Raw genomic sequence first — 20,033 nt, 5'->3', positions numbered from 1 at the left:
TTTTAAGGCCAGAACACCTCATTATGATAATCTATTCTAACCTCTTGCACAACACAAGCCATAGAATTGCACCCAGTAATTCCTACATCAACCCCATAACTGCTGATTGAGCTATGTTGATGCATAGCTTTAATATAAAGCTACTGTATTTCTTTATGGTATTTTCCAGAGAAAAGGTGGGTCAGGTAATATCTTTTATTGAACCAACTTCTGTTGGTAAAGGACACAGGCTTTTGAACTAGATAGAGCTCTTCTTCAGGTCTGGGGAAGGTACTTAGAGTGTCACAGCTCAATGCAAGGTGGAGCAGATTGTTTAGCATAAATGGTTAATACGCATTGTAAGAGACCATTCAAGGTGAAGTGGCCACTCATCACGTCTGCAGTCATAGGACAAAAAAGGAGGGTTTGTGGATTACAGATCATTGTAACAAACTATAAATCCAATATTTTTATTAAGACCATGATTTTTAGTGTCTAGCAGAGTTATGAATTTAAGTTCCCAGCTTCATCTTTTGAAAGTGTTGTGCAGGTTTCCTTTGAGGATGAGGACTCAGAGGTCAGATGAGTGATTGTTTTGTGAAAAGTGTTTGCCCGTGGGTGATATGGTATTTTTGTCTCTTATCATTTTTCTGTGTGAATTCATCTGAGAATGTAGCAAGTGTCTGGTTTTACCCACATAGTTGTAATTGGGGTATTTAGTCCACTATATGAGGTACATCATATGCTGTGATAGGTACGTGTGGGACTCATGCACCTTAAAATGTGTGTTGTGGGGGACACAGATCACTGTAGCAGTGGAGATGTGTCTGCAGGTTTTGCATCTGTTGTTATTGCAGGGTTATGGAACAATCTGTCCACCTTGTATTTACCTCTGACACTCTGAGTACCTTTTCAAGATCTGGAGAGGAGCTCAGAGTAGCTTGAAAGCTTGTCTCTTTCACCAACAGATATTGGTCCAATAAAAGCTATTACCTCACTGTGATGGGGTTCCAACCCCACACACGCCTGGAAAGGTTTAACATGGACCTGAGGAGCCAGGGTACCTGGCTGCACCTGGAGGGACAGCCAGGCCTAACTGAACAAGAAACCCAGCTGGGCTGAAATAGGCTGGATTATAAAGACAGAAAGTTTGCATCAGAAGGAGGCTGCAGGGAGAGGGCCTGCAGTCAATCCCCGGGAGCGGAAAGGAAGAGAGGTGAAAACCCCAGAGGAACAATAAGCCCTGGGTTTCTAGCCCTAACCGAAGGGTAAATTCCAGAGAAGTTGTGGGGAAAGGAAGCCTGTGAGGGCTAACTAAGAAGAAGCCCAGGGAAACAGCAGCAAGGGGTAGGCCTATGCAGATATGGGCTGTTTGTTGTAGGGTCCCTGGGATGGAACCCAGTGTACAGGGCAGGCCTGGGTTCTCGTACCAGCCACTGGGAAGTGACACAGGACTGGTGGAGATGCCAACTCTACCAGCTGGTCTGGAGAGACTGCTACCTCAGAAGAGGAGGAGTGTATTGACTTTGCTGGAGGGGCTGATTCAAAAAGAAATAGTACCCTGAGCCCAGAGAGAGAGGGGCCATGGTGCAAGGAAGGGGGCATCAGACCTGAGTGGAGCTAATCCACAAGGAGGCACCACAAGGAGGGGCCCCTTGTGGTGAGTGAAGCCCGCCATACTCGCTCACCTTATCTCTGTAATATCCTGGCTACATGGCTACAACAACACTGCAAACAGTATTTTCCAGGCAACTGGCATTTTTATGGTATCTGTTATATTCCTACTAGCAGCATTGTCCATAGTATTTGATTCAATGGGAAAGTAGAATATATTGACAGATGTGTTATCTAACTGACTTCATTCTTTCCTTGACCCTAGGGAGCAATATTGGAACTCTGCATGCTACAGATATGGATAAAAAAAACACTCTTAATTCTCGCCTGCAGTTCCGTATTGTGGACCAGAACCCCAAAATCCCATTAGATAGCCTCTTTATTATCCAGCAAGAAGCTGGGACTTTCCAGTTATCTAGCTCTTCATTAAACAAGCAAGTAGCTTCGACTTATTCTGTAATGGTGGAGGTGACAGATAAAGGTCAGTACAAACAGCCTATCACACACTGAAATAATTTCATTCATCAGCCTTCCTGTTTCAGTGTTCAGTATCCACGATGTTCATGTTAAGCGATTCCCAGACAGGGCATTACAGGCAGCAGCAGTATTGAGGGCCGCTCTTCTTACTGAATTTTACCTAATTGTTTTAAAGATGCACAGAGAAATGACTCATAATGTGATAATTAAATTCAGCAAGCACTAGGGCAGAGGGTTCACTAGAATTCTCCAGAAAGAGGTTTTCTATTGCATGGGAATCTCTGAAGGGATTGCATGATTTGTGATGTTTCCACTGGTTTTATTGGAAAGCAATAATGTCTCACTGAAGAAACTTCAGTGAGTTCAATGCAGCTGGCCAGAGAGTCCAGATGGTTTATATAAATATTCAGAACAAAAGTTCATCTTCAAAAAGGTTTTGCAAGACTCATTATCCAAAAGCTCAGAAATCCCTAATGGTTAACTGAATAGAAAGTACGTACATTTTCCCATTAAAGATTAAGAGCTTCATCCTGAAGTTCTTAGCCAAGCAAAATTTACAAAATTTACATTGACCTCCATAGGAGATAGAAGCACATAGAGTAAGCAGGATTACGTTTCTCTTACATTATTGAAACAGCATGGTTTAAACAAATGATAGGAGAACTTCAAAAGGCTTGGTTGCTGGCTTTGGAAGCTCATTTAGAATTATATCTAAACTATTTTGTTTAGGATATTCACTGACTCCTGGTTTATGACGTACATGATGAAAATACTGGGATCTGACTACGTCTGAACAATTTACAGTCAACCAGAGCAAGCTTTTTGGACTCATAAAACCAACTAAGGGCTCCCCCACATTTGTGGCACATTCCTGGATTTAAAACAAGGCTGTGAGGTCTGCTGTTGTCTGAGTTCACTGATTGGCATTCTGTTAATTATACCTAGTTTTTGCCCAGCTATAAGCAAAGACCAGAATGACCCACATAGGGGGGAAAAAGACTGATATCTCTGGATGGGGGAGGGAAGAGTCTCCTTGTAATCTCCATGTTATGAAGAAAACAGAAGATTCATTATCTTCCTGCTCCTCATCAGGGATGGGGCAAAAGTAAATTTGGAAAAAGGAATGAGAGTAAGGATGGAGGAAATATTGAGAGAACTCGGAAGAGGCAAGGAGAGACTGAGGGAATCCTTGTCAAGATATAAACTAATTGTGACTCCCAATATCTTGTGGCCAGTCTTTCTGACAGCAGTACGATTTTGCTTTGATTGCTACGTTGTTGTATTGCCATGTTGTATGCTTGTACAATGCCTATCGCACTGTGGACACTTGAAAAAAAAACCCTCAGGTTTTCTGCAGAAATGTTGCTTGTGACATGTTTTATTCTGTTTTGTACAGTGTTCACCACATTGTGTGATGTGAAAATAAATGTCATTGACATCAATGATCAGATTCCCATCTTTGAAAAATCAGACGTGAGTATTCCTCACAATATTGTTTCTGATGTTACAAGACAAACTTTTACTAAAGCTGTGGCCAGATCCAATGCCTGCTGAAGTCAGTGGGAGTCTTTCCATTAACTACAATGGTCATTGGTTAAGGCTGCTAGTGAGCAGTAGTGATAACATTATGCCTCTGCAGCAAGGCCTGTCTATGAGATCTAAATAGCTACGGTAAACAGATTTACATACACAAATCTGGTGATTCATTCTAAAGTATGAAAATAAGTTAAAATGTATACTGCTCATTTAAAGGGACGATATTGGGAATTCAGGCCTGAAATTTAGCTTTTATAAAGGGGGAAAGGGGAGTGGAAATGAAATGGATTAAAATGGCTTAATGTAAAATTTTATTTGATTTAATATTTCCCCCAATACCATTGCAAAAATAATGCTAGTGCATAGGCACCAGAAAGTGAAATTAACTGTAATCACAAGTGAAACTGACCAGTCTATTTTCTTTCAGCAAAGGGAAAGCACAAAAGACAAAGACAATGAATGGTGAAGAATGGATTAGATTTAGAAAGTTTGCTCAGTTTTAGAAAACTGAAATGTTTCTAGTAATACAGAAATAATTTTATGTAAATATATATATATCTTACCCTGGCAGCATCCCTTCAGTTTCTAGACTACAAGGATGTAAGGTTTTTAGTAAAAGAACTATTGAAAAAAAAATTGTAACAAGCTATTTGAGGCAGATAAAATAGTTGGAGGGAACATGTCAAAGGCCAGATTATGCCATCAATTACACCTTTGACTTAATTTTACAGATGTTTGATTTCAATTAAATAATATTCTGCAATTCCTTTTCTCAAATAATAGCAATATGAACCATACAAATACATAGTTATAATTATGATCTATTTAAAAGATACAAACATTTATAAATTAAAAAAAAATCTAACCATTGCTTGCATGAGAAATATTACTTATTTTTGAAAATTAATTCAAGTGTTAAGGAAAAAAATCTTTAAGGAGCATGTTGGCAGTTCGGGAGGTTTATTGTTGACATATGTCCAACGTATCTTTTGTGTAAGGTTTGTACAAGGGCGTAGAAATTTCAAATAGGCACTTTTAATTAAAGAATGATTGAGGGTGAAATCCCTGATGGTTAACTGAATAGAAAGTACCTGCTTAAGGCTGGTATAGAAACCACTACCCATCCTTGCCAATTGAATGGGGCACTCTAGCCAGTTGATTGACATAACTCAGTTTTTTGAGCTTATCATTCAGATGTTTACCTAAGCTAGCAGGATGGATGGTCTTTTTGGAAGTGGACTGGGACTCAGGACACTGGGTGGAATTCCTGGTTCTGCCACAATTTTTCTGTGTGACCTTGGGCCAGATCTTCAGAGACATTTAGGCACCTAACTCTCATTGATTTCAATGGGCATTAGGTATTGAAATAGCTTTGAGGATCTGAGCCTCAATCTCGTTATGCCTCATCTGTAAATAGAGAAAATATTTCTCTATTTCCTTGTGTGGTTGAACTCATTAATGATTGTGCATCACTAAGTTGTAGCACTGAAGCCCATTTCCTTGAATGGTTCCTGATGTCTCATGTTTCAATTATCTTTTCTCTTTAGTATGGTAATTGTACTATTCTTGAAGATACTCCAGAAGGAGAAGTAATATTAGAAATTCAAGCTACAGATGCTGATGAACCATTCACTGGGAGCTCTCAAATCATTTACCAAATTGAAGAGGGAGATCAAAATAAAAACTTCATTATAGAGACAGACCCCCAAACAAATAGGGGTTTTGTAAAGATTAGCAAGGTAAGTGGATCTCTTTAATTCCTAAATTACAGCAGTGCAAGTTAATTTTTTCTTTAAACCTTATTTTTTGTTCTTGAACAACATCCAGTAATCTTATTTTTAACTGCTTGCTGATGAATTATGGATCTCCAGAAAACACAGCTTAAAATGTGTGTATCATTGGCTCCCCATTGTAAAGCGGTGAGCTAAAGCTTTGAATATTGAACTGGAAGGAAGTGGCCAGTACAGTAGCAATAATTAAACTACCTGCATCCTAAGAAAAGTGAAAAAAATGAGGAGGAAGCCCAACATATAACAAAAATTGGTAACTGAAGACAGAAGACTATCTATAACTCTTAACAAAATGGCTGTAGCATAGCAGAAAGTGTGTTTTAACTGTTAAGTGTATCCCAGCCCTATGCCACATACAGTGTAACAAAGCTGGTAATAGTTTGTAGAGCACTACACAGCAAAAGGTTTTGATTTCCAGACAAGTTACCCACAAAGAGACGTTTTCTTTGCCCTTCAAAATGTGAATGCCTTTAATCACTTACACCAAATGTTGTTCCTGTTACCCAGGTCTCTTCAATTGAGGCAAACTCCATACAGACTCAAAATTATATTTTAATCTTTACTAAAACACCAGAATGAAATAAATTACTCATTCTAGTGTATAAATTAAAATATTCCCACAAGGGTTGCTTGTTCCTTACCTGGAACTTGCTTTGATGTCAGTGGAGTTTTGTTGTCACATTGAACGTAGCGTGTCCCTTATTGCAACTCTTTTGTTTCGTTAGAATATAGCACAAGATATGATGATGATATGTTGTATTGTAGATCTTTGTTCTTCACGCAAACACTCTATTATTACATGTTGTTCAATATCATGATAAGGTCACCGGAAAACTAAGCCAAGTAAACATTACAGTGTCTCACAGATATTTTGTTTGTAATACCATAAGAAGTAAAAGATATCTGTTCTGGGATGGAATCTTAGAGCTGGTGAGCATCTCCAACCCATACTGACTTTTACAATGGGAGTTGCAGGTGCTCAGCATGTCTCAGGAGCAGGGCAAATGTAGAATTTGTTTCATTTAAGGTGCACACTGACTGAGACAAAGCCAAAGTCAATATTTACCTTGGTAGATAACAAATCATGATGCTCACTGAAACAAGAAGTCAGTGAATATATAATTAGAATTACCAGGAAAACTCTGTCTTATGACCATAAGTTTAAAAACCAGAGGTGCTTTTCCTTTGAAATTAACCTTCTCAAAGACAGTTGAAGTTAGAGAGATCCAAAAACAAACAAATAATTATTTATCATCTAATGGGTAAAATACAGTTTTCATTACCTCACCTGCAGCCATTTTGGGTGCAGTCATTCACATGTTCAGTTTTCTTGATTAACATTATTCTAGACCTCAGTATTATTGCTTTCCAAGGAAATAACCATTAGAAATATATTAACTAATTGCATAACTGTTTTCAACCAATCATGAGTGAGAGTCTTCTTGTATGTAACAGTAAATATTATTGCTACAAATGGAATTGGAAAATAATTGGAAATGTTACTTGCTGAGGGACACTCTCAAGATCTATTCATTCTGAAATAATTCTTTCTAGTGCTGTGCTGTTATCCTCCTACATGATGAGTCTGCCCTATCTCTTCATTACCTAAGGTATACTCTGGGTACGTCTACACTACAGGATTATTCCGATTTTACATAAACCGGTTTTGTAAAACAGATTGTATAAAGTCGACTGCATGCGGCCACACAAAGCACAATAATTCGGTGGTGTGCGTCCATGTACCGAGGCTAGCGTCAATTTCTGGAGCGTTGCACTGTGGGTAGCTATCCCGTAGCTATTCTATAAGTTCTCGCAGTCTCCCCCGCCCATTGGAATTCTGGGTTGAGGTCCCAATGCATGATGGTGCAAAAACAGTGTCGCGGGTGATTCTGGGTAAATGTCGTCACGCATTCCTTCCTCCGTGAAAGCAACGTCAGACAATCATTTCGCGCCCTTTTTTCCTGGATTGCCCTGGCAGATGCCATAGCATAGCAACCATGGAGCCTGTTTTGCCTTTTGTCACTGTCACCGTATGTGTACTGGATGCTGCTGACAGAGGCGGTACTGCCTTTGCAAGGTAGCAGAGATGGTTACCAGTCATTCTGTACCGTCTGCTGTGCCATTGTAAATTGGCGATGAGATGACGGGTTATCAGTTGTTCTGTACCATCTGCTGCTGTCATGAGTGCTCCTGGCTGGCCTTCGCTGAGGTTGGCCGGGGGTGCAAAGACAAAAATGGGAATGACTCCCCGGGTCATTCCCTCCTTTATGTTTTATCTAAAAATAGAGTCAGTCCTGCCTAGAATATGGGGCAAGTGTACTAGAGAGCCAGTGTATCAGAGAACCAGAGAGCACAGCCACTCCGTGTCAGATCCCGCAGAAATGATGAGCTGCATGCCATTCTAGGGGGTGCCACTGCAACAACCCCACCCGTTACTTCCCTTCTCCCCCAACCCTCCTGGGCTACCATGGCAGTGTCCCCCCATTTGTGTGATGAAGTAATAAAGAATGCAGGAATAAGAAACACTGAGTTTTTAGTGAGATAAAATGAGGGGGAGGCAGCCTCCAGCTGCTATGATAGTCCAGGCAGGACATTAAACGGTGGGGGGGAGAGGAGCCCCGCATCCTGCTGCTATGATAGTCCAGGCAGTACAGAATCTTTTCTTTAGACATGAAAGTGAGGGAGCTGATGGAACTCAGCCCCCAGTTGCTATGATGAGGACGGTTGCCAGCCATTCTGTACTATCTGCCAGGAATAACTGGGAGTCATTCCTATTTTTACCCAGGCGCCCCCGGCTGACCTCACCTGAGGACAGCCAGGAACAGTCATGGGATGATGATGAGGACGGCTATCAGTCCTTTTGTACTGTACCGTCTGCCACCGGGGAGGGGAAGGGAGAGGATGCTGCTATTCAGTGCCGCAGCACTGCGTCTACTAGCAGCATGCAGTAGACATACGGTGACATATAAAAAAGTCAAGAAAAGATTTTTTTTCCCTTTTCTTTCATGGGGGGGTAGGAGTGGCAAATTGACAAGATATACCCTGAACCACCCCAGGCATTGGGAGCTCAGCAAAGAATGCAAATACTTTTCGGAGACTGCGGGAACTGTTGGATAGCTGGAGTCCTCAGTCCCCCCTCCCTCCCTCCATGAGCGTCCATTTGATTCTTTGGCTTTCCATTACGCTTGTCACACAGCACTGTGCTGTGGACACTGTATCATAGCCTGGAGATTTTTTTCAAATGCTTTGTCATTTCTTCTTCTGTAACGGAGCTCAGATAGAACAGATTTGTCTCCCTATACAGCGATCAGATCCAGTATCTCCCATACGGTCCATGCTGGAGCTCTTTTTCGATTTGGGACTGCATCACAACCCGTGCTGATCAGAGCTCCAAGCTGGGCAAACAGGAAATGCAATTCAAAAGTTCGTGGGGCTTTTCGTGTCTACCAGTGCATCCGAGTTCAGATTGCTTTCCAGAGTGGTCACAATGGTGCACCGTGGGATACCGCCTGGAGGCCATTTCCGTCAATTTGCGGCCACACTAACCGTAATCCAACATGGCAATACTGATTTCAGCGCTACTCCTCTCGTCGGGGAGGAGTACAGAAACCGGTTTAAAGAGCCCTTTATATCGACATTAAGGGCCTCGTTGTGTGGATGGGTGCAGGGTTAAATTGGTTTAACGCTGCTAAATTCAGTTTAAATGCATAGTGTAGACCATGCCTCTGTCTCCAAAGCAGGGGAGATGGTACCATTGTGTCTGTTGGCTTCACATTAGGGGAGAATTAATAGATTGCCTGAAAGCCTTACTTTTAACTTCTTAGTTTATCTTCAGCATTGAGAATACCCACCCTTGTGCTTCCAATTCCCCCAGGGATGGAAATCTTCAAATGAGTGAGAGATTATAGGCACACATGAGAGATTCCTCAACCATTTATCTTATTGAAGAGAACAGTGAAATGATTGTTTATTGCAATCTCTCCCCATTTCCCCAGGCTCTTGATTTTGAAATGTCTTCAACATACAACCTGACAGTCAAGGCCACAAATCCAGAACCTTTGGTGAAAGGAGTACGGTATAATTCAAGCTCCACAGCCTATTTCAGAGTTGTTGTGGTGGATGCGAATGAAGGGCCAGTTTTCTCCAAGAACACTTATATAGCAGATATATTTGAAGATGTTCCTGTAGGTACTTTGGTGATGACAATGACAGCCAATGATCCTGAGGGGGACCAGATAAGGTAAAAGAAAAAACAAAAATCCCCACAACCAAACAAAAAACCTTGCCTTCTATTTATTTGTAGTTTTAGCATTGACTGGGATTCTCACATCAGTTGTTAATCTAGTCCTAAACCAGCGAGTGTCTAGATTGAAATGCTGTGGTTGAGAAAAATAGAACATCTGTGCTAGAAGAAGAATGCATCCAAACATAGAATACAAGGAAATGCAACATTTTTTTCAATGTATGTATAGTTTACATTTGATTGTGGAAGATAATACAAAACAGTTGGATGTGTTCCTGTTGCAGTACATGGTCTTCTCTGCAGCAAACTCTAGGGTACCTGTATTACAGCAAGAATAATTCCAAGGGAGCTCATGGTTTATGGGATTAATAATGAAAAATAGGCCAAAGTAAATCTCCAGAGAAAGGCACTGTTGACTTGAAAACAATTCCTTTTGCCTTGATTTGTGGTTTCAAGTAGGTTTAATAATGAATGAGTTGTGTATAAAATATTCCTAGATGAAGACTAAAAATAAGCAAGAGGACAATGATTTTTTTTCATTTCAGTAAGGCATGTGTTAGTGCTTTTTATGCAGCAGAACACACCTACAAACTAAACAAAGAGTTTAACACATCTAAAGCAGGTCTTCAATAATACGTTAAATTTTTTTTTCAAATCAGTCTTCTTTAGTTCAATTCTCAGAGTCTAAGCCTCTGTTTAGGATGCAAAAAATGCTCTGCCACTACTTCTGTACAATTCATACTGAGGGTTTTGCAGAAAAATAAAAAACAACGTTAACTAGTTTTGAGGAAAACACCAAGCAAGCTAATGGAGTTAAGTGAAGGATGAATGTGACCTCAGGTCTCCCCAGCACCACACATATGAATGATCTATATTTTACACTGATTCCATTAACTTAGTTTGTCTGAGTGGGGATGCTAATGGTGACACCTAGAGGACAGTATTTAAAGATGGGCTGACAATCTCTCTGCCCCAATAAATTGGCATGAAGCGGAAACACTCAGGGTAACAACTTGTGGCTTTTTGCCATGCACTAACAATCACTTATAAACATTGAAGCATGATGATCACAACCTGTGACTGTAATACATGTCTCACCACAGATAGTAGTGTTGTAGCCATGTCAGTCCCAGGATACTAGAGAGATAAGGTGGGGGAGGCAATATCTTCTATTGGACCAACTTCTATGTGTGGGAAAGACAAGCTTTCAAGCTTACACAGAGATCTTAGAAAGTCTCTCAGATCTGAAGAAGAGCTTTGTGTAAGCTCAAAAGCTTGTCTCTCTCAGCAGCAGAAGTTGGTCCAATAAAAGATATTAACTCACCCACCTTGTCTAGCTTATCTACACTTTCTTCTATCACTATGCCTCATACAAATCCTCTCTCCTCCCCCTGGTAGAATATACAGGTACAAACATTTTTTTTGTCTTTATCCTATACTAAAAGGCAGTATACTCCCTGTTGCTGACCATTATGGTTAAGGCCTCTTTACTTGCTTGTCTTCTAAACGGTGCAAGTGCCATGGAATGGGTTTAGATGGCTTCCACTGTGGCTGTTTGTCATGGGGTCATTGTCCCTGGAACTGATGTTGTGAGTGTCCCCAGTAAGGGATAGATCCTTAAACCAAGGCCATGATATTCAACAGCGACTTACATAACTCTAAGGTTTATTGATCCTGTCTGCATGTTATGAGATTTCCTTATTCTCTTCCCTAGAAAGCCAGTCAACAACCAGCTACCCTACTTCATCTTACTCCAGTATCTGCCACTATGTCGAAAAGTGATAGATAAGCACATGAACTAGATGTTTTTGCTAACTCAATCAGTAGTGAAAGAATTAAATGTTGATTTTTAAATCATCATTTGTCTTCAGAATTAAAATCCTATTGAGATTAATAGGAGCAGTTCACATGTATCTCTGAGCTAGCTGTCTGCATACTCAGTCAATTGTCAAACAACACTGTTTACACTCCTTTTAAACTGAATTTATACTCAGGTCACATTTTAAAGAGTCTTTGTAAATTAAGGATCTAGAGTCATTTTAAATCAAAATTTAAAAGACAATTATTTGAGAACATTAAAAAAAATCACAATTATACAGCTCTTATATTTTCCATTTTACACGGGGCACAGCTTTTAGATGGTGGTAGTAGCACCTCCCTGAGCATCTAGTCTCCTATTTTTTTCATTTGCCTTTATCCCTAACTGAAGGGCAGACCCTAGGGCATCTCTTGAGTTGTCTCTCTCTTTTTTGATGGAAGGATGATCAACTTTCCCCAAGGGATTCTATCCTTGTCCTTTAGATACTCTACTAATAAAACTATTTACTGATAGTTTTTAAATCAGTCCAGATAATTTAATGTTTAACCAATGAAGAGACATTTGCATTATAAAAATTATAATGGCTTGGTACAGAATATATATACACATATATATTTATGCTTTGTGAAGATACACATTGAAAAACAACAAGAGAAACTGGCTGGAGATTGATACAGTTTCTGGAAAGATATATACTGCTGCTCCTTTGGATCGAGAAGTAGAACATGACTACAGAGTACAAGTCACTGCAACAGAAGAAAGTAAGCAATGAAAGCACCATATATGTTTTCCAAGGCTACATGCACAGCTAACAGCAAGACCTTGACTGATACAGCTATAGAAGTTGCATTGTCAAATTATTTTTGACGCATCTTGCTGTTTATGCTTGGGAGGATATGTTCGTTTAGGAATTACTTTCTGTAAAATGAAACTTCAAATTATTGATAATATGGATTAGGGCTATCAAATGATTTTAAAATCTCAATCATGAGATAAAAAAGTTGGAATTAATCGCAATTTTAATCACACTGTTAAACTGCAATAGAATACCAATTTAAATTTATTACAAAAATTTTGGTTTTTCTGCATTTTCAAATATATTGATTTCAATTACAACACAGAATATAAAGTGTTAAGCGCTAACTTTATATTACTATTTTGATTACAAATTTTTGCATCATAAAAAAGATAAAAACAAGATAGTGCAAGATACAAAATGAAAGGGCATATGAAGGTTTAGCATATCTGTCACACAAATACCTTGCAATGCCAACTACAACAGTGCCATGGGAATGCCTGTTTTGACTTTCAGATGACTTTGTAAATAAGAAGCAGGCAGTTTCTCACCCATAAATGTAAACAAACTTATCTGTCTTAGCAATTGGCTGAACAAGAAGTAAGACTGAGTGGACTTGTAGGTGCTAAAGTTTTACATTGTTTTGTTTTTGAGTGCAGTTATGTGGAAAATATAATAATTCTACATTTGTAAGTTTTACTTTCATGATAAAGAGATTGCACTACAGTACGTGTATGAGGTGAACTGAAAAATAGTATTTCGTTTGTTTCTCCTGGCAGGGGATTTCATTTTGCCATCTACACTGCATGGATGGCTAACAAGACTGGGATGTATTTGGGTTGAAATCTGTCTTTTAAGGCATAAACCCAGGTTTCCCTAACTAAGTAGAACATAACAGCAAATTACTTAACATATAATTCTGTCCATTGTTTTTGATGTATCAGAAGAACAGTTGACATTACTGGGGAAGAGAAAGTCTTAGATGAAGAACTAGATTGGGGCTGCTGTTGCAGGGATGTGCAAAGAAAGGGACACTGCTTAGGCAACCGTATCCTGCCTTTTGCCTGCTCACACATGGAATAGCCAAAAAGCTGGGGCTTGTGTTCACTTAATATAAAAAGTTGGAGTTCCCTGCTCCGAAGAGGGCTTGCTGGATATGATGGCTTAATATATCTTCTCTTTCACCGGTTATCACTCAGAAGTCAGCACTAGTCAGTCAGAAGTGGCAGCTAGTGTCCCTTTTAAAAAAGTGTAGGGGTGTGTGTTAATCCCCCCCCTTTTTTTAAAGTGACACTAGCTATCACTTCTGGCTCCAGAGACTGCCTGTGTATTCTACAGACAGAGTAGCTCTGACGCCTGCCTCTCTCATGTTGCCCCACCGTATCCACGCTCTTCAAGGCCACTGTGGCTGCAAAAGCAACAACCCAGCCCCAAGCGACCGTTAATTTGAAGTCTATGACTTGAAATATAATTTTGCACTATTTTAAATTCTATAGATAAAAAATCTCAGAGCTCCACAGCAATCTTCATAATGCACATAAAAGATGTGAACGATAATCCTCCCCGGTTAGCAAAAGGTAATCATCTATTCTTCTGCCATCCGCTCCGTGGAGAAGTAAAAGCAGAGATCCAGGCCACCGATGATGATGAACAATTGTATCCTCCAGAATTCACTTTTTCTCTCGGTGGCGGTGAAAATATAAAGAGTGACTGGGAAATTTCTAGAATAGATGGTAAGTTTTTCAATTATATGGAAAATGTAGCATGTACCTGTATTTATTGTATATTTAAGAAATGGTTGGATTCCTGTTTCATTCTGACCTTTGTGTGTTTTATACCGTACATTGAAATATTTAGGTGTGTTGAGAAAGTAATACATATTTGAGTATGTGATTATTGAAACACTTTAGACTGTTGTATTTGGCTTTATTTTACATTGATAAAACCCATTGTCTGTAAGAGATGATGCTTTTATTTAGTGTGCTAGCAAACTGGGATTTTTCTGACAAGAAGAGAGAAGAAACACGTGACTCAAAGTGTTTTGTGAGTCTACTTCAATATAAACAGTAGAAAACCATTTTTGATAAAGAAACAGAACAACTAGAGTAAACTGTGCATTAGAGACTTTTCCCAGGACATTGCATTTTTAAGGGTCATATCTTGATATTGGATGTGGCAATGTGAAAAATCTGACTCTAGATTGATGGTATGTACCGTAGCTAGAATGTTTTGTGAAGGTTTCCCCACTACACTGGCTTAGTTTGCATTCATCAAAGGGGTGGCCTGTCCTGCTCGGTGACCTTGAAGGCCCCTTTTAGGAAAGCCTGCCATGTTAGGTTATCATGGGGTGTAATGCGAGGATGGCCTACCCAGTTGGTTTAGATATTCTGAAATGGTTGCATGAATGTAGAATTCCTTCTGAACATAAGAGGTGGTGTATTGTAGAACTTAAGATGCACAAGGCACTGGGTGAGATTCTATGGCCCATGTATTGCAGGAGATGATCATAAAGGTCCCTATGTGGTTTTTCAGGGGACAGAACAGACCACTTGTAAGAACTCCCTGAGCATCTGATTCCTTCTCATATATCCACCTCTGCCCCACCCCTGGCCTGTCCTAGAATATCCCCTGTGCCTGTGGTCCCTGCAGAGGTGGCATAGAGCTGATGAAGGCAGCTAGGTGCTGGACACAAAGGCTTTCTGCAGCTGGAGTAATTCCCCAGGGGCCCTTGCATCTGCGCTGGAGCCCCTTTACAGCAGCTTGAATGGATTGAATAGATTTAAAAAAAAAAGACCTGGGCAGTAGGGTATCTGCAGGTGGAGGTGGCGTTTAGTGAAACTGAGCACGTTTTACAGCTCCTCATTGTCCTGATATGTATGTCCTGTTTCATGTTGACAGGCACCCATGCTTACCTTTCCCCAAAGCACACTAATCTAGAGGAGAAACAGTATAGCATTCCGTTAATAATTAATGACAACGGAAAACCACCTTTGGAAGGAGACCTGAATCTTCAAGGTACGTTACACACACAGCATTTATGGTACTGATTTACAGAGAATGGCAATATTCATGGACAGTTTCATAGGGCTGATAAATGATTCCACTAATCTTATGACATTTCTCTTTGACTACAGTAAACGTTTGCAGGTGTTCCGATGAGGGGAGGTGCTTTATAGAAGTAGAAAACCATTCTGGGATGCCAAGCACAGGCATGGCAGTTGGTCTTCTTCTTGGAGTATTGTTATTCATCGGTAGGTGATATTTCTTTGAGACACGATTACTTTAACTTCTCAGTTTAACATTATTCATTGTTTTAACTCCCGTGAGCTTGTGGAACAACAACATTTATGGTGCCAACAAGCATGATTGTAAAGTTAGATTGTATTGCACAGGATCTTATTCAGATAGGCATGAGCTGATGGAATGTGGGCAAACAGATTGATACCTTTTCCCCAAAAACAAGACAAATGCTTTTGAGTATTCTTTTAATAAACTTAAGCACAAAAGGAGTCGGGATAACTGACTGACGAGATTCAGTCTCCTCCTCTCCCCTGCCCCCCCAATCCCACCCAGTAAGTAAATAAACAAAAGAATTCAGAGCACGGTCTGTGATTTTTGGATGGCGTAGCTACAGCCAGCAGACTGGCTGACTGTGACTCAGATTTAGAGAGGGTGAAAATATCAAAAAGCTAAAATTAAATAAAATGTAGACATCATATCAGAAGGGATCAGACAAACTTAGAAGATGATATAAAGAGAAGTTATGTAAGCTTTTTTTCATAGATTCATAGATTCATAGATTCTAGGACTGGAAGGGACCTTGAGAGGTCATTGAGTCCAGTCCCCTGCCCTCATGGCAGGACCAAATACTGTCTAGACCATCCCTGGTAGACATTTATCTAACCTACTCTTAAATATCTCCAGAGATGGAGATTCCACAACCTCCCTAGGCAATTTATTCCAGTGTTTAACCACCCTGACAGTTAGGAACTTTTTCCTAATGTCCAACCTTTCAATTACTTCAGTTACACAGGAAAAAAGAATGGGCACCAGAAAACAAGTTTTCTGCCCTGCAACTAGGAAAAGGAAACCAAGATTTTGTGATGACACTTGCTGTTTAATTCACAAGCCTCTGGAACAAGAGACACTACCTATGACTATAATTTGGTCCTTAGAAGATGAAAGGGGGAGGAGGGATAGAGTGTGATTCAAAGAAACCAAAGCAAATGGAAAAAAAGCCAGGATCAGAGTTTGCGACTACCAGAGAAACCCTTTACATTAGATCTATGTTCAACCCTCTGAAGTCACTATTTCCCTGTAATATCTTCATCCAATCTCTCATTTAATATGAACTAGAGACAAAGTGTACCATAGGAAAATTAGATTAACAGGAATAGCAAAACATGATTCCTAGTACTAAGGACTTGATCCCACGTCTCTGCCTTACTTGAAATTTCTATTTGCTGTTGGTTTGCCAGCAAACTCAGTGAAGACATTTTGTCCAGCTTTATGCTGGCCTGTTTTAAGGAAGCCAGTGAAAGTAAGTTTTTAAAAAAACTGTATATGACTCATGATTTTTAAAATAAACTACTGTGCCAAACATACAGTTTCACTTTCACACCTATAAAGGACCTTTTCCCCTTTGAATCAGGAACAAGAATCTATAGCTGGTCAGACAGATTTAGCAGGGGGTTCAGAGCTGGGCAATGAAAAAGATTAGAGATCTGGAAAGACTTTCATGTGTGGAGAGACTGAAAAGATTAGGACTCTTCAATTCAGAATGGAGACTAATAAGAGGCAACATAGTAAAGATGTATAGAGTAATAAATGGTATACAGAGGATAACAGTCACTCATATGCTTTCTCAGAAGAGAAGAACAAGGGGACATTCACTGAAAATGACAGTAAATTTAAAACTGATAAAAAGGAAAAAAAAATTAAACAGGGCAATGATTGCCACAAAATATCATTGAGGCCAAGGGCTTAGTACAATTTTAGAGAGAGAGACAGAACATTCAGGGCCGGCGCTTCCATTAGGCAACCCTAGGCGGTCGCCTAGGGCGCCAGGATTCGGGAGGCGGCATTTTGTGCACTGCCCAAGGGGCGTACGGGAGTTTCCAGTTCCGCTCCCATCGCTCCGCCGAAGAAGGACCTTCTGCTGACGTGCCGCGGAAAACAGCGGCAGGTAATTGAGCAGCTCAATGACTGCCGCTGCCGCCTGCGGCATTTCGGCAGAGGTTCCTTCTTCGGCGAGGCGCGATAGGAGTGGAACAGGAAGCTCCCGCGTGCCCCGTGGGAAGCACACAAAATGCCGCCCCCCGAATTCTGCCTAGGGCGCCAGAAACTCTGGCACCGCTGCTGGGAACATTTATATTGATATTGAGAACATCTAGAGTTACACTAGATAGGATAAGAAAAATTATAAGGGATAAAACCCCTCATGCCTCAGGCCATGAAATAACCTCTAACTGAAGGGGATTAAGGAAGAAACCTCCCCTCAGGTCATCCGAGAATTGTCCAGTATGAGATTTCTTACACCTTCCTCTGAAATACTGGTCCTGACCACTATCAGAGAAAAGCAACTGAACCAGAAGAACTACAAGTCTGGTCCATTTTGGTAATTCCTATATCCCTAAGGTCCATTTTGTTCCAGTTAGGGATGGGAAAGTATTGTGAATAGTTTGTATATTAATGAAGCTTAATCCCTTGCTGAAATACTTTAAGAATGTTTTAAAATTCCTTTTATTAGGCCATGGTTTTCCTTCTCTTTCAGGTTTGGTTGTAGGAGGTGTATTTCTCAGAATGAAAAACAAGACAAGGAAAGAACTTAATAAAAATGCACCTAAGCCATCTGAACTGAAAACATTAACATAATCATTGTTTATTTTATTAGAGGAACAAATGACTTTTGTAAGTCAGACCTCCCATAAATGTATTTTCAGAAACTCTTGACACAAACACGTACATGCAGGTTCCCCCTGCTGCCCATTTTTATTAGATATTAAGATTCAGTTATAAAATCTATATACAAGGTACAGTGGCAGCCATTAATAAAAATATCAGCTCTTGCCAGGAGTTAACTTGTGATGATACCACAAAGCCATGATCCCAGAAAGACTTATAGTCCTGTAATGTAGAAACTATTAGTAAATACTGACAGCTTTTTATTCTTAGAGAAAGTTTTCATTTTCCTACAATTCTTCTTATAACAAGTTAACAATCAATGTGCACAGATTGTGTAATTAAATGAAGCCCTGCACTAAATTTAGGGCTCTCCCACAAAATGGGAGGGATTCCTTGACCATAAATGTAACTGCTCCCCAAAGCTAGCTATGCCTGGAAATATTCGGACTTGGACCACACCTGCTTATATTATTACATTATTCTTGTAAATTTAGGACAGTAAGAATTACAGTGACTCACCAATATATTAAGCAACGTAGGTTAGTGAAATAGTAGTTATTTTAATTTTCCCTTTATTGCATGTATTCATGGGGATAGTTTATGATTGTGTAAGCACCATTGGCCTCCTTTAATGTTCCAAGATGAACAAAACAAGAAAGATTTTTTTTGAAGACTGTACAAATTGGTTGATGTGCTACTGTATTATCATATTGCAAATAACTTCTGGCTCTGTACACATTAGATTGTAATTATATGTTCTCCCAAGGGATTTATTGCCTGTCCATGAAACAAGGATATAAAATCAGTGCTGTTCGTGGAGTTTAACACAAAACTTTCCATAATAGAGACCTGAACTGGAAACTTGCCAGGAGCCAGTGGGCTGTGCCTAATTCATGCCTGTTTATATCATGATGGGGCAATTGGGACTTAGAATATCTGTGTAGTGCACCTGTGCATTGAAGATGTCGACGCCTGTAAGCTATATCTTAGGTTTCAATGGACTGCATTTGCCCATAGGTCTCACTTTGGGAACAAAATACTGTTCATTTAAAAAACAGGCTTATATTGATGAATTATTTGGTGGTACACTGATGAAGGGTTGTTTGTTTGTTTTTTTAAGCAGGGAATAAAAACTTACGAAGTATGCATTTATGTCCCAAATTTGAAAGGCTATGTTCTTTTGAAAGCGATAGAAAAAAAGCTCCTCTGAAAGGGAGATGAGGGGTGTGGGAGGGTGGATGTTTACATAGCAATTTTTTGGTCACTTTTGTGTAAAGTACAGATCTGGAAGGAAAGGAACATTACTCTGATAGCATTGCATTAAAATATGTTTTCCTAGAGTACTGCCAATAAAAGCTTTGCTTTTGGCCTTCAGCTATGTCTCACCACATCACATTGTGCAGCTGCTGAAGGTTGGCGAGCTTTGGTTGTTTGCTGTGTGGGTTATTTCATCTGCTGAAGCGTATTTTATGGTGGGACGATCAGTCCATTGTGTTTGACAGCTGTGACACTAAATTACATCAGAGGGTGCAGTGTTAGAGATGAGTGTATTTATATTTTTATAAATCATATAAATAAAATAAATGATTAGGAACCCAAGACCACCACTGTATTTGTATATACCAATGTGGTTCTGTCTCAAGAGAGAATATGCAAAAGTTCCATTTTGTTTTAACTTCTGTTTTAGTTTCAGTCAGTCAGACTGTCTCCTATTTAGGACACCTCACTTTTTTGTAGGAAGGTAAATACGCTCTATGGTTCACCTGTATTCACCCGAGCTAGAATACATCATACTGTTTGACACTATGAGACTGATTCTACATTTCTCGTGCTCTGTCACAGAGCTCTTATCTCATCCTGTGGAGATGCAGGCAC

General features: G+C 39.8%; 1 protein-coding gene across 2 annotated transcripts in view; it reads left to right on the top strand.

Moving 5' to 3' along the window:
• The window catches only part of CDH17 (cadherin 17), a 51,279-nt gene extending 31,563 nt beyond the window's left edge, over window positions 1-19,716 (top strand). For both annotated transcript variants that reach the window (XM_050940801.1, XM_050940802.1), the window contains exons 10-18: window positions 1,859-2,074; window positions 3,467-3,543; window positions 5,154-5,345; window positions 9,392-9,636; window positions 12,089-12,219; window positions 13,751-13,987; window positions 15,153-15,269; window positions 15,389-15,505; window positions 18,028-19,716. In XM_050940801.1, coding sequence (XP_050796758.1) covers window positions 1,859-2,074; window positions 3,467-3,543; window positions 5,154-5,345; window positions 9,392-9,636; window positions 12,089-12,219; window positions 13,751-13,987; window positions 15,153-15,269; window positions 15,389-15,505; window positions 18,028-18,128 — 1,433 coding nt within the window. In that variant the 3' untranslated portion in view covers window positions 18,129-19,716. The remainder of the gene's footprint in view (window positions 1-1,858; window positions 2,075-3,466; window positions 3,544-5,153; window positions 5,346-9,391; window positions 9,637-12,088; window positions 12,220-13,750; window positions 13,988-15,152; window positions 15,270-15,388; window positions 15,506-18,027) is intronic.
• The last annotated feature ends 317 nt before the right edge of the window (window positions 19,717-20,033 follow it).

Source organism: Gopherus flavomarginatus, chromosome 2 (assembly GCF_025201925.1).
Source record: "Gopherus flavomarginatus isolate rGopFla2 chromosome 2, rGopFla2.mat.asm, whole genome shotgun sequence".
NCBI lineage: Eukaryota > Metazoa > Chordata > Testudines > Testudinidae > Gopherus > Gopherus flavomarginatus.
This window is presented reverse-complemented; position numbering and strand designations above follow the sequence as displayed.